At 40.7% G+C, this 16,518-nt stretch overlaps 1 protein-coding gene and 1 long non-coding RNA gene across 6 annotated transcripts in view; both read left to right on the top strand.

Annotated features, from left to right (window-relative positions):
• TRPC4 (transient receptor potential cation channel subfamily C member 4) overlaps positions 1-7,338 on the top strand; it is a 270,872-nt gene extending 263,534 nt beyond the window's left edge. For all 5 annotated transcript variants that reach the window (XM_061639275.1, XM_061639293.1, XM_061639284.1 and 2 more), the window contains exon 11: positions 6,248-7,338. In XM_061639275.1, coding sequence (XP_061495259.1) covers positions 6,248-6,967 — 720 coding nt within the window. In that variant the 3' untranslated portion in view covers positions 6,968-7,338. The remainder of the gene's footprint in view (positions 1-6,247) is intronic.
• Positions 7,339-11,525: 4,187 nt separating this feature from the next.
• Positions 11,526-16,225, top strand: LOC133385481 (uncharacterized). Its single transcript, XR_009762892.1, has 3 exons — positions 11,526-11,578; positions 12,933-13,016; positions 15,202-16,225. It is a non-coding gene; the product is annotated as an uncharacterized LOC133385481 (long non-coding RNA).
• Positions 16,226-16,518: the final 293 nt, after the last annotated feature.

Genomic DNA, 16,518 nt, shown 5'->3' with positions numbered 1-16,518 from the left:
GAGCAGGTTTCTCAGCTGCAGAGCCCACCTCCAGGTGCAAGGTTCCAAATTAGAGGCGGGAAGGGGACTCACAGAAATCATCTATCCCAACCCCCAAACCCATAACAGTATCCTTTCTGAGGTGAGGTGACCAGAACTGTAAATAGTATTCTATGTTCAGCATAGATTCGTATAATAGTATTATGATATTGGCAGTCTTATTTTCAGTCCCATTCCTAATGATCCCTAACAGAGGTTTGTATTCAAAGTAGCACTAAGCTTATCATCACTATCATCATCAAATTTATTACCCACCCTTTACTAACAGCTCAAAGGCAAGTTACAACAATTTAAAATTCAGCATTAAATGTAAATGTACTGCCTTCAAGTCAATTCCAACTTATGGCGACCCTATGAATAGGGTTTTCATGAGGCTGAGATGCAGTGACCGGCCCAAGGTCATCCAGTGAGCTTCATGACTATTTAGGGATTCGAACTCTGATCTCCCAGGTCGTAGTCCAACACCTTAACCACTACACCACACTGGCTCTTAAAAACAGTTAAAACAAATTACAGTCACAGGAATAGGGTGGGTCCTGAAAACACACATCTCAGGTGTCAAAGCCCAGTGCAACTGAATGTTCTCCCTGTCTCCTTCCCCCATGTGCCCCCCTAAATCTGCTCTGGGGTTTCCCCCAACCCTCTGGAGCAGATTTGAGAACAGCATGGGGCATGCATTGGGGGAGAAGAAGGGGGAATCCATTTGCACTAGCACAAGAATGTCGTTTGCATTCATTGTAGCTGCCACATACTGGCTCAACATCTTCATCAATTGCATCAACAAAAAACCTGTTAATACTGTGGGTTGTATCCAACATTGTTGCTCACCAAACATTAAGGTTTCTGTCAGCAAAACAGGGATGGAACCATTTTTTGGCAATTGCCCCTCCCTGCATAACCCTCCTTCCACAAATCTGCTCTGGAGAGTTCCCCAAGCGCCCTGGGACAGATTTAGGTTGGGGGAGTGTGGAGGAGGTGAAAGTCACCAAAATTCCCCCCTCCCAGTTCTGCTGACAGAACCACCACTGAACACCACCACTGGATACAACAATCCTAACAAATTTATTGTGACATAAGCTTTTGTAGATGCATTAAGTCATCAAATGCATGAAGTGTTGTCAGCTGGCAGAGGGGTGTGTGAGTGAGCGTGTAAAGTGATGTGAGTTTAACATGTACATAGATGAGGCAACTACGGTCATACAATTTGACTCAAAAGGCTAACTACTGCCGGTTAGTCATGGATTATATTGTGGCCTAGCAAGTGTTTATTGAGTTCCTTGTGGACTGCATTAAACTTGGGGGTCAAAAGTTGTGTAAAACATATGTCATCAGACCTGGTTGTTCATAACTCTTAGTTCCAAAATATTTTCTTCTCTACATTCCATAAGAATATAAGAGCCTGCTGGATCAGGCTGGTGGCCCATCTAGTTCATGCTCTCCCCTCCTGCAGCTACCAGCAACTGTTCTCAGAAGCATACTGCCTCTGACCATGGTAGCAGAGCACAGCCATCATGGCCAGTAGCCATTGATAGACTTATCTTCCATGGATTTGTCTAATGTTCTTTTAAAGCCATCCACGTTGGTGGCTGTCACTGCCTCTTGTGGAAGCAAATTCCATAGTTTAACTACATGCTGCATGAAGGAGTACTTTCTTTTGTCTGTCCTGAATCTTCCAATATTCAGCTTCATTGAATGTCCATGAGTTCTAGTGTTGTGAGAGAGGGAGAAAAACCTTTCTCTAACTACTTTTTCTATGCCATACATAATTGTATACATTTCTATCATATTTCCTCCAACTTGCCTTTTCTCTAAACTAAAAAGGCCCCAATTACCTTTCCTCATAGGGAAGTCGCTTCATCCTTTAATCATTCAGGTTGCCCTTTTCTGAAGCTTTTCCAACTCTACAATATATTTTTAGGTGAGGTGACCAGAACTGTATACAATATTCCAAATCTGGCTGCATCATAGATTTATACAACATGATATCAGCAGTTTTATTTTAATACCTTTCCTAATGATCCCTAGCATGGAATTTGCCTTTTTGACAGCTGCCACACACTGGGTTGACATCTTCATTGAGCTGTCCACTAAGATCTCAAAGTCTCATTCCTGATGAGTCACTTCCAGTTCAGAACCATGAGCTTATATGCAAAATTAAGATTCTTTGCTCAAATATGCATAACTTTATACTTGTTTACATTGAACTTCCTTCTATTTCCTTCTTGTTTCATTCTGACTCCTAACTGAGCAGAGCAGAGGAAATTGTGTCAACTGGTCCAGAGGATATACAAGCGAGCCAGCTCTCTTTGAGAGCGAGTGAACTGGGAGAGCTAACAGGAGTTTGGCAGAGGAGTTTTGCAGGGGAAGTCCCTAAAATGTTTTTTTCTTGTACAGTGCACCACATACCAGTGGGACACTCCTATTTACTCTATAGGAGAACAAGACAAAGCACAGGTCATTCCAACACAAGTAGAAAGAAAGAAACAAAAGGCAGTAGAGACTATGGACGGGAAGGGCACTCTAGTGGTGGTGACCTGCAAGGTGTGTGCAATGTTTGTTTTCTTGCCTAAGAACAAATGGTGTAAACATGCAACAAGTCCAAGCTGGTGGCATTGTTAGAAGAAAAAGTGAGGGGCCTGGAACAGCGGGTGGCCACACTGAAGAGTATAAGAGAAGGCAAAGAGGAGACTGTTTTGGAGAGCAACAACAAAGAAGAGGAAACTCTGTGGAAAAGGGTGACGGGAGCAGAAAAGCTAGAAGGTACTCTCTTCACTGGTGGAACTAGGGAACCACTTCCAGGCACTTAAGGACGAGACTAGAGGTCTGTCTGCAGGACAAGAATTACAAGGGCCCCATGCGACAGCAAGCAAAAGGCTGAAGCCCAGTCAAGCAGAGGCAAAGAAACATTGAATCCTTGAAACTTGTTCAAAAACAATAGAAAGAATAGAAAGGGAGGAAGAGTTATGCTATATATTAAAAATATATATCCCTGCACAGAAATACAGGAGGATGAGCTTGGCAGCTCTATTAAGAGTATCTGGATTAAAATAAATGGAGCAAGGAATAAAAAAACATGGTGATTAGAGTCTACTAGTGACCTCCCAATCAAGGAGAGGATGAAACTTTTGAAAAGCAAATTGCCAATGTTTCAAGGAAGCATGTAGTAATGGGGGACTTCAACTCCCACGATATCTGTTGGGAGAGAAATTCTGCCAAGTACAGCCCCTCCAAGAAATTCCTAACTTGGTTGAAGATAACTTGGTTGGAAGAAGCAACTAGAGGATCAACTATCCTTGACTTGATTTTAACGAACAGAGATGACTTAGTGGATGAAGTGGCAGTTATGGCAACTCTGGTGAAAAGTGACCATGCTATACTTGAGGTCTTGATTTTAAAGGAAGCAAAAGCTGAGAGTAGCCATACGTGTACCCTGGACTTCAGGGAAGCTGATTTTAATAAACTCAGAACAATGGTAAGTAAGGTTCCATTGCAAGTGACCCTAATCAGAAAAGGAGTCCAAGATGGATGGGAGTTTCTAAAAAAGGAAATTCTAAAGGCACAATTGCAAATAATTCCATCAAGGAAAAAAGGGGGAAGACAGCAGAAGAAGCCAAAGTGTCAGTATATCTGCTGGCTGCACCAAGGTGAAAAGCAACAAAAAAGCTTTCTTCAGGTACATCCATAGTAGACAGAGAAAAGAAATGGTGGTACAGCTACTCAATGTAGATGGCAAAATGATATCAGATGACACAGAAAAGGCAGAAGTGCTCAATTCCTACTTTGGTTCAGTCTTCCCCCAAAAGAGGGTCTATGACCCTCCTGGGAAATGTCAAGTTGAAGGGGCAGGATTGCAGCTTGAAACTGATAGACAAATGGTCAAGGGAATACCAGGTACCGCAGGGCTCGGTCCTGGGCCCAGTGCTCTTCAACATTTTTAACTTGGACGAGGAGGTGCAGGGAATGCTTATCAAATCTGTAGATTATACAAAATTGGGAAGGATAGCTAATACCCTGGAAGACACAAACAAAATTCAAAGAGATCTTGATAGGCTGGAGCGTTGGGCTGAAAACAAAAGAATGATAGGGATAAGTGCAAAATTCTACACCTAGGGGAAAAAACCCAAATGCACAATCATAAGACGGGGGATACTTGGCTCAGCAATACTATATGCAAGAAGGATCTTGGGATTGTTGTTGATCACAAGCTGAATATGAGCCAACAGCGTGATGTTGCTGCAAAAAAGGCAAATGGTATTTTAGTCTGCATTAACAGAAGTATAGTTTCCAAATCACATGAAATATTGGTTCCCCTCTATTTGGCACTGGTTAGGCACTGGTTCTGGACGCTGCACTTTAGAAAGAATGCAGACAAACTGGAACAGGTTCAGAGGAGGGCAACAAGGATGATCAGGGGACTAGAAACAAAGCCCTATGAGGGCAGACTGAAAGAACTGGGCATGTTTAGCCTTGAAAAGAGAAGACCGAGGTGAGATATGATAACACTGTTCAGGTACTTGACAGGTTGCCACACAGGATCTCTTCTTGCTCATGCCAGAGTGTAGAACACTGAATAATGGGGTCAAGTTACAGGAAGTCAAATTTTGACTGAACATCAGGAAAACTTCGTAACAGAGTGGTATGGCAATGGAACCAATTACCTAGGGAGGTGGTGGGCTCTCCAACACTGGAGGCATTCAAGAGGCAGCTGGACAGGCACCTGTCAGGTATGCTTTAATTTGGATTCCTGCATTGAGCAGGGGGTTGGACTTATTGGCCTTATAGACACCTTCCAATTCTACGATTCTATATTTCATTTGCCATTTTACCACCCATTCACTCAGTTTGGAGAGGTCCTTTCTCAATTCGTTTTTGTTTTAACAACCCTGAACAACTTAGTATCATCAGCAAACGTGGCCACCTTACTGCTCATCCCTTACTCTAGATTGTTTGGGAACCATTTAAAAAGCACAGGTCCCAATCTCAATCCTTTCTACAGCCCTTCATTGGGAGAACTGTCCATTTATTCCTACTCTCTGCTTCCTGCTACTTAACCAATTCCTGATCCACAAGAGGACCTCTCCTCTTATTCCATGACTGCTAAACCATTCCAAACCACTCACAAACCATGTCTTCTCAACCTCACTTAGTTCAGTGTTCATCCATGCCTTCTGTAGCCTACCTGTAGATCCCTTCTGCATGCAGATTTAAGATCAAAAGTGATGACCACTTGGAGATGGAATCTAATGTCTGCTGCCTGCCGTTATGGATTGCAAACTCCTTGAAACTCTGACAATTTCTGGTCTTTAGATGTGAGCCAAGGACATCGAAATGAAAATCTGTGCAAACTTTCAGCTTTGTAAATGAAGCTTTTATGCTTATACATAAAACAGCCACCTTCTTGAATTGAGCGGCCCTTGAAACTCTGACAATTCCTGGCATTTAGAGACACAAAAATGAACATCTGCCACAAAGTTCAGCTTTAACAAGTGAATTTCAATGGAACCACTTTTTAAAGCATGCTACACATGCATCCTACATTATGGATGACTGCTGGGCAACTAAATGATTTTGCACATTTCTTGATATTTCTTCTTTGTATTATAAATCTCAGAATGGAATTTTAGGAATTGACCTTCAGGAAATTGTGTACTATATTTATTCAGAAACGTAAATATTATACTTGTGGCCCAAGGTTTTGTTCATAAGCCATTAGAGTCCAGTAAAAAAATCTTTCCATGGCTGTTGTGTCACTCAGCATGAACATGACAAACACAGAAAGGGATATACTTCCAGTGCCCTCTTTGGGCTACAGGTTCCACTGACAGTGACATAATGACATCACAGTATGGTGGGGAGGATTTACGAAAAATTCATAGGGAGCTAAACTTTTTTATATATCTCACAACAGTTCCCTAGGCAGACTGCATTCACCTTGTATGAAACAATTGACATGGAGGGAGGGGAGAGGGGGGACTACTATAGAGTGGCCTCAACTGAACTTTATGAATTTCCTCCTTCCCCCTCCAACACCACACTGCACCCCCAAACCCAAGTTTCAACTCTCAGCAGCTGAAAACCTTTTTGCTACTCATAGTGAGATACTTATTCAAATAGCAATTTTATGATTATCCAGCACTTATAAGATGAATACATGGTCTTTAAAATCAAATCTTCCTTTTAAGAATAGCATTTTCTTCTAATGTTTTAGGAGTTAAAGCAAGATATTTCCAGTTTTCGCTTTGAAGTCCTGGGTTTGTTAAAAGGGAACAAACCATCTAATTTTCAGTCCTCAAAAATCAGCAGAGAAACATCCTCTTTGCCAGAATCTGATGAAGGAAACAAAAATGGAGATGAGAAAGTTAAGAAGAAAACCCTTAGCCTTTTTGACGTAACCACAATGATTCACCCAAGCGCAGTGGCAAGAGTCTCTGAAGCTCACAGCCAGAGCAATGGGTCAGCAATGATAACAAGAGAGTGCACCAAGGAAAAGCAGAAGAAAGTGAACTTTGTGACTGATGTAAAGAAGTTTGGGTTCTTTCACAGACAATCAAAAAACAGCTGTACTGAGCAAAGGACAAATAAAATATACTCAATCTCTGAAGAAGTTTCCCATCAACAAGCTGAAGAACAATGTGAGAAAGATACTGAATTGGGAGTGAAAGTGTTGGTTGTGAACTGTGAACTAAACATGCAGGGTTTCAGTGAAAGCTGTCCAGTGGGCGCTAATAATCAGGCTAAAAATGAGTGTCTGGATTATAAACTGGATGAGAAAGCTGTTGTTTCTGAAATGAAGAAGGCTGTGGTACAGGAGCCTGATTTGCCCACATCAAAGGTTTTGCTGGACAATGAGCAGGACTTCAGTAGCAGCACCTCTGTTGTGAAACAAGAGACAATTTTTCAGGACAATTACATGACAACAAGATTGTGATGAGTGGAAGCTGAAGTCTGTACAGACACACTTTGAATAGAGATGTTTAAACCAGAAAATACAGAATTAGAGCATTCAAAAACAAGAGTTTGTAATATAGCAAAGGAGAATAAATAGCAGAGCCTTCCGTTTTGTATCCTGCTTTAGCTTTCAGTTTCTTTTACATTTTTTTATTAAATGGGAGCATCTTGTATTCTTGTACTGTTGCAATAACCCACAGAAACTTTTTAGCTATCTTCTTTAATTTTAAATAAATGCCATTTATCTGCTGTGATAGTTAATGCCTATGGTAAATATTTTTCTATGCAAATAAATGTAGTTTAACAAAGGTGTGAACCTTTATGAACCTTTTTAGGGTTCCTAAAAATGGATGAGGGGACGTAAATCAGCAAATTCTGTCAAAGGATGATATCGACCATTACTCTATGACTAATGTTGGATATCTACTCTGACCCATTGAAATCAATGGATTTAACTCCATTAATTTCAGGGGCTCTGCTCTGAGTATGATTTGGCTTAGTATGATTTGGCCTTTTTGGTGGCTGCCCCTAGGCTATGGAACTCCCTTCCGAGTGAGGTGCGATTAGCTCCCTCCTTGCCATCTTTCCGGCGACAAGTAAAGACTGTTTTATTTCAATGGGCATTTGGGATAGAGAATGACTAGGATTAAGTGTCCTAGGATTGCTGACTACATTATATGGTCTTATTATTTTAAATTGTCTGCTGTTTTTAACGTATGTTTTATGGTTTTAATTTTTCTCAAAGTTTAATTCTATTTTTAATTGTATACTTTGTATGTTTTAATGGTGTTGTTTTTAGTTGTAAGCCGCTCTGAGTCCTATTGGAAAAAGGGCGGGGTAGAAATAAAGTTTATTATTATTATTATATTATTTTTAACTAATTATAAATTTTATTTATAAATAATAGTTTAAACAAACAGTGAAATAATTTATTGAAAATGTCAATACCTATACTTTACTAGTAATTAATAATTTTGTTATTTATGTATACCCTATTAGCTATTACCATTTCCATACATAACAAATGGCGCAACTGAATTTGCTAATTTTAAAACTGTTCAGATTTTAACCTACAGCAAAATAAAATATTATGACTTTTTTTGTGAAAGATGCCCGTGTAAAAGCATCCATGCACATACATTTTGCTGGAAAATGGTTAATCCATCCTTGCCAGTAAATTCACAAAAGCAATTAGCCTCTCCTGGTCATACACATATTCCTCGGTGGCTTGAATGGGCGGGGGGGGCAGGGGAGCCAGTAAATTTAGTAAAACTTCCCAGACTGATCACCTGGAAGCAGTTTTGACACTCCACACACACTGAAGTTTGGATTAATCTGTGCACTGTACTCTTGGGAGAAATCTCTTTTCATTACTGCATTCCTAATTCCAGAATTTTTCACTACTAACGCAAGAGTACTTCAAAACAATCCAATTGTACTATCAAATTATGACAATCATTACAAATCTTCTAAAAACATATCTGAACAGAATCAGTTTCCTTTCTGAAATCATGGTGGCCTCTCTGACTCTTTGCACAATAAATATGTTGGCTTTTAAATGTACAATATTATTAATCTGAGAGTATTTTCATAAATGATGAGTGATTTACTGTCAGCCAAAATAATTTTTGAAATTAAACAGTCTTTTTCTTTCTCATCAATGACTGGTGTTTTCTGTTATAAAAAGAGTAATGTACACTACATTCATATGTGAACATCTGTTCTGGTAAATAGACCATTCCAGTTTGCATTTCCCCATTCACTATATTGCATCATTAAGGAGAACAGGCTGATAACAAAACTTGCTATTACAGAATGCTTTAAAGTGATCACCATGGCATTACTTTAGCATGGCTACAGTAGGATAGAGAGCACAGACAACAGGAAGCAAAAGGATTTTGACACCAGTAGAGAATTCAGAACCCTCTACTGAAATAATTCTTAATTAGAAATAGTCTGACTGATTTACTATCAAATTATGATAATGTAGTGCTTATATAGCATTTTCTAAATTTGAATTTGTAGTGTCTCTCCTTTAGGTGTTGGATGTCTTCATGTGGGTTTAGACTTCCTATTTCACTCTAAGGCAGGAAACTCAGTTTCTTCAAAAGAAGCTGTCAGCCCTCCCTTCCTGTAGAGGTCTCATTTTGCTTCCTGCCTTTTTTCAGAGCAGATCTACAGTAGAGCCCCACTCATACGGCGGGACCCCTGCTGTAAAGCAATAACTGCTGTAAAGAGGAACCCATTGAGAATGGCGCGCGATGCCTGTAAACCCCCGTAAAAGCAGAACAAGTGCCGTATAAGTGGGGCTTTAGTCTAATTGCGTCTAATTGAGACCGCTGTATTAGCGAATTGCTATAAAGCGAAGCACTGTAAAGCAGGGCTCTACTGTACAAGGACCCAATTCTTCCTGCTTTACATTCTACTGCGACAGCTTCTCTTTACATCTCTTTACTCTCATCCCTTTGGACTTTGATTTCCTGCTCTCAGTCCTCCACCTTAAGCTTTACATCCTTTTATATCCTCCATCCTGAAAGAAAGAAAAATTATTTTTTTCAGAAACCAATCTACCTTTCCTACCTCTTCTTGAGATTCACTGAGCAAACTGGCATGCTTGCAAGTCACATTTGTCAGTGGTAGCCACAGGCAAGGCCACAGTATGCAGCATAGCAGCAAGAAACGCAGCCACCAAGCAACTGGATTTGGGGCCTACAGCCCCAACACAAATGTCACCACCCAGATCCCAATCCAGGCCTCAGGGAGTAAGCTATATAAGGAAGGATCTTCTGCATAATCTTCTCAGCACTTGACTTCTGCTACAACCATGGAAAAGGGCTGGGTCTGCCCCTGCATTCAAGCCCTGCTACATGCCGGCTGCCTATCAATACTCCACTCTCCCTGCCTTTCTCCTAATTGGTGAAGGGAGAAGGTACAGCTCTCAGAAGGCAGCGTGGCTACAGAAGAAGATTATCAGAAGGAGGTCATGGGCTCTCCCCCCTATGGCCTGTAGGCAAACCCTGAAGGAGCCCATGGTTAAACAGATTAAAGAGGAACTTCTGGCCAATATTCCAGAGGAGCTGAGCCAGGCTGTGCCTCAAACACCACAGGCCCACATCCTCTACCCCGCAGGAGGATTCCCTCAATATATTAGATAGACAGTGTGCAGAACCCAGATCACAATTCCCTACAGCTAACCCCATATTTTCATTGGCTGATGAGAAGTCCCCACACCCCTATGAAGAAATCAGGGGAAGGCCAAGAAGCAGACCAAGCCTTCACACAGGGAACCCCAAGATCTAGAACTCCGACCCTTGCAGGAGGGAGGGTGCTATGGCAGCAGAGGTAGTCATAAGATGTCTGTGGCTGAAATGCTTATATGCAGAAGTCACTCTCTAGTCAAATCTGGTATCAGTAGCCTTTGCGGGGACCAAACTGTTTGGTGTGCAAGACTATGCCTTTGGTTGCGAAAGCGAGATGAAATTCACCAGTCCCAATATGTCTTCACATCCTGTGCCTTCACATCCTTTCACACCAACAGATACTCCACCTGCAACAGTGACTTTAGCAGCAGCCGGCCTTCTCAAAACAGACCATGCTTCCCCTCCTAATGTCAAAATTCTCGATCCACCAAATCCACAAGCACCTAGCCCCACACTGGCAGAGAGCGACAGTTCTGATGCTCACCCCTCTCCAACATGAGGGAGGCTGTACACTTCAGACTTGCTTTAGCACCCAAGATCTCTATGAAGATAATAGTTACACTGGTGGTACAATGCTCAAAAAAAAAGTTAAGGTGCATATATGAAAACCAAAATGAAACATAAACACTTAGTACACATATATTGTTAAACTAACATAAAATCACTGCTAAAATGCTGCATATGGTATTGAATCAATGCACATATAAAGTAGAATACAGAAAACAGAATATAAAAACCATAAAATTCTGCAGCTGTAAAAAAAACAATGCTACTGCAAGATAAGACAAAGCATAGCCAAATGCATTTCGACAGAGTCTTCTGAAGTGGCCTTCTGACTTGTTAGGCATACACTATAAAAGGCAAAAGATAAAAATATGTTAAGTCATTAATTACTAACGGTGAGTGTCTCTGGTGGTTTAAAACAACAACAAAACGGCCGATTGTTGGAAAAGAATACTGTAAACCCACTTACCCTTATATATTACTCTCTTTATTATTCTCTTTGAAGACAATGGTGCCAAATGGACTGAATGGAGACCTGAACTGGATCCCTGTGCTTCAATAACTGTTTTGGGTTCCATTTTTGTGATTTATCATTTTGAAATATGTACATTGGGTTATTTTTCTTTAGCTTTTCTGTTGGTTCACAGGTGGTAGTAATTGTCATGCTATTATCTTCTTTATGGTGAAGTGCCTCTGGTGGATTATCAAGAGTTAACATAAATTGTTGAGCAACTCCAGCTGAGGTATGTCATGTGCCTAATGGCTGGAGGAGTAAATTCCACAGCTGTGCCACATCTTTGGGCCCAGCAGCCACTATAATACCTGGGCTGATAAGGCACGGAAACCAGTGGGATGGATCCATAATGTTGGTGAAACCTTGTTATTAGGTAGGGGCATGTCTTGCTCAAGGAGAGGGAAGTGGTTTCCATTAAGAAGAAACCACTTCTCCCTCCCAGTGCACTTACCCCAGCAGTGGCAGCAGTGGCGGCGGCAGGGATGGGAGAAATAAGGATCTGCTTCCTCCCCACTGCCTCTGTCACCACTGGGGTAAGAGAAGAACTTACCTTTTTTCCCCAAGTGACACGATGAAAGGAAGAATTCTTTCTCCCCTTTGTTCCTCTCCACTGTCTGCCTGGTAAGCAATGACAGTGGTAGCGAGAGAGGGGATGGAAGCAGAGGATTTTTTCTCCCCTCCCCATTGCTGCTGCTGGGGTAAACACACTGGGAGCCCTTTGAATGGAAACCACTTCCCCCTCCTTTAGCAAGGCTTTCTTCTACCACCCATCAGCACCTTATTATCGCAAAGGAGCTGCTGGGGGGTGGGTGGCGGCAGGGGCTGAATGAAGGGGGAAAAGAATTCTTCCCTCCATCCTGCTTCCACCATTACCACTGTGGTAAGTGAGAGAAGGAAGACTGCATTGTAAAATGCAGGCTTTCTTCTTTCCCTTGTGTGTGTGGGAGAGACACAGGAACGCAAGAATTCTTTCTTTCCTTTGCTCCCAACCCTATCATAATGACATTATTTGATTGACAGGTGAACAGCCCTGCCTGTTTGTCAAATTTGACCCATAAGGCTTACAGGCTGATGATCTGGCCCATAGAGCCAAAAAGGTTCCCCTCCCCTGCTTTATCAGAAAGGGGGGGGGAGGCATCTAGTCCTGATTTCCATTTCCAACAGTGACTGGTAAGATGCAGCACAGTGTTATTTAAACTTAATATCTGGTACTTAGTCTTTGAATATGGAAGTCTTCAGCTATCATAGACAGACTTCCATTACTTCCAAATCTAATACTGATGTCCAAATCTAATAATGTCTGGCTCACTGATGGTTTGTTTTTCTTTCTATTTACTACTTCTAACATATCACAGAATGGTTACTGATCCTTGCTTTCAGATCAGCCATCTAAAGTAAACAAGGCATAATTTATCAGAGGTTGCAGGAAGGAAGGAATTAAAACAGAGCTATGTCTGTGTAATGGGAATATAATTATCCTGATACATGTATGAACTGTATACAGCTTGAATGTTCTGAACCATTTCACATTAGTGCATTGTGGGGGGAAATATAGCTCATTAAGAAAACGCTAACTTCACCTTTTGTCTGTAGTGTGCTTTGCAGGATTTCTCTGATGGTTTGCTGCTGTAGTGTTAGAATTGTCCCTAACTTGCTATCATTTTTCAAAAGATAAAGGAAACACCATCAGGACTGAGCCTCAAATAGATTCTGAATTTAAATAATAGGTGCTGGTGATTTTTCTGTCCAAAATACGAGCCATTCTGTACATTGGAAGCTTCCCAAAGGGCAAGCCTGCTGAGCAACGCAAGGTATGTTGGTTGAGATATGTTGCACCACTGTTAACCGTGTGAGTCAACTTAGTCGGAGGAAGCAGAAGAACATGGCTCTTCCTGTTCCACCACCAGTGATATGGGCCCTCATTCATTCATTCACCACCTGAAAAAAATTTTAAAGAGCAGAAAACAGTCCTTCCAGTACAAAACATTGATCTGAGACACAGTGGCTTTTAATATATTTGAAAAGCACTTTTTCCATTAGAGGAACTATGATTGCTACCTTATATGATTCTTGGATATTAAATATATATACTGATACCGTGGGAGTATAAAATGAGTCTTTCAAAAATGCATTGTAAAAACATATTCCATTAGCATGGATTCCCTGTACCTTTGAAGATACAGGAGTGCAGGAAGGAGCGCAACACTTGTACACGAGAAGGGAGCTAGAATTCTGATAATGAACATAATGAGCTCCCAATCAAAGCCACACACTAACTTTAAATACATGAAATGAAATCTTTCTTTATTGTTCAGAGCCATAGGCTACCACAATTAAACACAAGAAAAGGAAAATACAGGTTATATTACAACAAAACACAGTTTGACAACATAGAGTAGAAGAACAACATTTCAAGTAAAATTTCCTCTCCTGAGCGAAAGATACCCCGACCCACCCCATGTCTTAGTGTATAGATATTACGGTCATAATAGCACTGTGGCACATCCCACTCATCCCTCGATGTGTTTTTGGTATCTAACTCTTACCTTTCCTGCAGCTAGAGCAAATTTTGCCACCTGAGTAGTTATAAATATGTCATTGATTGCTAAAAGAATGCATATCTGCTCCAGGGGAGGTCTATTTGACAAGCAAAGGATGCAGGAAAGAAATTTTAACCTTGGGGACTTATATAGGGGGCAGCTTAGTAAGTAATGTATAATGTCCTCAACTTCATCAGATTGACAGATACAAACTCTTTGTTGCGTTGGAAAGTTAGAAAACTTCCCACAGACTAACTTTAAATACATGGTGAGGTAAAAGCACTGGCCCTGGTTAATCCTGTGTAAGGGAAACTGAGATTACTGCCTTGGTAATATTGATATTAGGATGAGGGCTTAAAACTGGGGGAGTAGAGTTAATATTTAGTTAAAGTTAATGGAAAACTAGGCCCCAATTCATGCAGTCACTGGAGCCCACAGCTAAAATCATGTAATGATGCTGAAGAGGTACAAGTCCCTTCCTTCCAGCAGAAATCTCCCATGTGAACCAAGGCCCTCCAATCATGTTTGTGCAATTTATTCTCCTCAAAATAGATGACTCAAAATATACAAACAGGGTTGCCATTCAATTGGCTGTTTGCATGCAGGCATTGGGTCATATCTGCATTGTGGAGGGAAAAGACTTACAGAGCTTAGTAGCAGAGCACACACTTGGCATACAAAATTTCCCAGAATCAATCCCTGGCATCTCCAATTTTTAAAAAAAGTGTCAGGTAGCAGGTGATGAAGAAGACAACTGCCTGCGATCCTGCATAGCCACTGGTGGCACTACAGACGCAGCAGGGTAGACAAATAGTCTGACCAGCACTAGTGCAGGTTTCTGTGTTCCTAAGACTGGAGCGGTATAAAAGTATAACACTTGCTGAAATTGCCTCTTATACACAACTATTGAAGGTGCTGGGGTTTTGTCCTCTTTTTCATCTGGCCATCCTAAAAAAATTCTCCTGCCTTCTGAAGACCAGAAGAGGGAACAATTCTTCCTTCGACACACACTCCAAAATACAACTAAGGTACCATACTAAAGTCATAATAGTCTTCCTGAGGCATTACAAATGGATTAAAGGAACACATGAAGTCCGTAGTTATTTATTGGTTTATTAGTCTCTCATAGGATATAGTTAAGCACCTTAGGAGCAATCTTTTTATTGGCTAATCTACCAATCTACTTTAGTTCCTATTGGCTTCTCATTGGTATCTTAAGGGGAAGGGGGAGTTAAGGTGAGGGAGACAAGGGGAGGAAATTTGGGAAGGAAGTAAGAAGAAGGAAGGAAAGGGTAAAGTAGAAAAGGGCAGTGAGATTTGGGAAGTAGGGAAAGAGAGAAACAGGCAAAAGTGAAATAGAGGAAGTGCTTTGGAAGAGGAAGGGAAAATGAAGGGATTGCCTTCTCACTACCCTTTATTACGGACTGTATTCTGACTCATTTTTATGCTTCCACAGGATAGTCAACTAAAGATAACATCTTTCATGAAGAAGATGACAGGCAGAAAATAAAGAAGCCTGGATGTGAAAGAGGACGAGGAGGCTGGAGGGAGTTCTATATCTACAGAAAAGATCCAAGAAATATTTAACAAAGAACTTGAAACTTTTGAGGAAAAGAACTTGAAAGCGTATCAGGAAAGAGAGAAGGAAAGAGAAAAAAAATGAGAAAATGCTGGATGAGGTTTTGGGAGACCTGGAAAAAAGATGGAGAGCAAAAATTAAAAGATTAAGGATAAGGTCGATGTAATATCAGGTAGCACTGATAGTCTGGATTCCATAGTAGGTAAAATATCAGAGAAGGTCTCAGTGTAGTATGAAAAGATTAAAAAAAAACCAGATAGGGCAGGATGACTATAAAACAGTGCTTTGGGAATCAAAGAATGTTAACAGAGCTTTAGAAATACAACTGGAGAGAATACATAATAGCCTTGAAGTAATGCAACGGGAGGTCAGGAAGAAGAATGCAAAACGAAGTGGACTACCATAGGGACTGGAGAAGGGGAAAGCTATATCCTATAGATATTGGCCAAATGAGATACTGACTATTGAAAGCAATAAGATTGGAATTCTGTCTGACACCCAGATATCCTTACAAAATGAAGAAAATAAAACACAGATGGGGCACTCCCTTCAGACTTTCCATCCTCTGTAACAGTCAACGGCTTACAATAAAATCAATTGAGCAAGCAAAGGCAATGGAAGAAAAAAATAAATTTTCTAAGTCATCCAAATACTCTGAATCAGTCCTTGAAGATGACAAGTTTCCCCAGCAGAGCTCTGTTCTGAATGAAGTACATGCTGATACCTAAATAATTAAAATAGAGTTTAGTGGTTATAGGTGTACTATATGAACACTGCTGTTCTGTGCTGTGTTTGCTGTTTACTTTTTGTCTTTCTTGGTTTCCCCCCTTTCTTTTTCCTTTTCCTTTTTTTTATTTTTCCATTTTAAGATCAGTTTTGGAAACTGACTCACCACACACTGAGAACCTGACATACTAAATAAACATGACTAAATTAAGATGTATTTCATGGAATGCGAATGGGCTAAACTATCCTGTAAAAAGGGGAAAAAAAGATTTCCCAGTATATAAACATGTTATATAGTTAATGTTATGTGCATACAAGAATCACATATTGGTTCCACTGACAGTCATATTCTGAGTAAGATCTGTCAAGGGCATTTATATCATTCTTTTGCCAATAACAAAACAAAAGGGACTGCAGTTTTTGTAAGGGAGGAAATTGGATGGGCACTGAGCGACCAGAATGGTTAAA

This window comes from Rhineura floridana, chromosome 1 (assembly GCF_030035675.1).
Source record: "Rhineura floridana isolate rRhiFlo1 chromosome 1, rRhiFlo1.hap2, whole genome shotgun sequence".
NCBI lineage: Eukaryota > Metazoa > Chordata > Lepidosauria > Squamata > Rhineuridae > Rhineura > Rhineura floridana.
The sequence above is the reverse complement of the archived record's forward strand: the minus strand, read 5'-3'. Positions and strand labels throughout refer to the sequence as shown.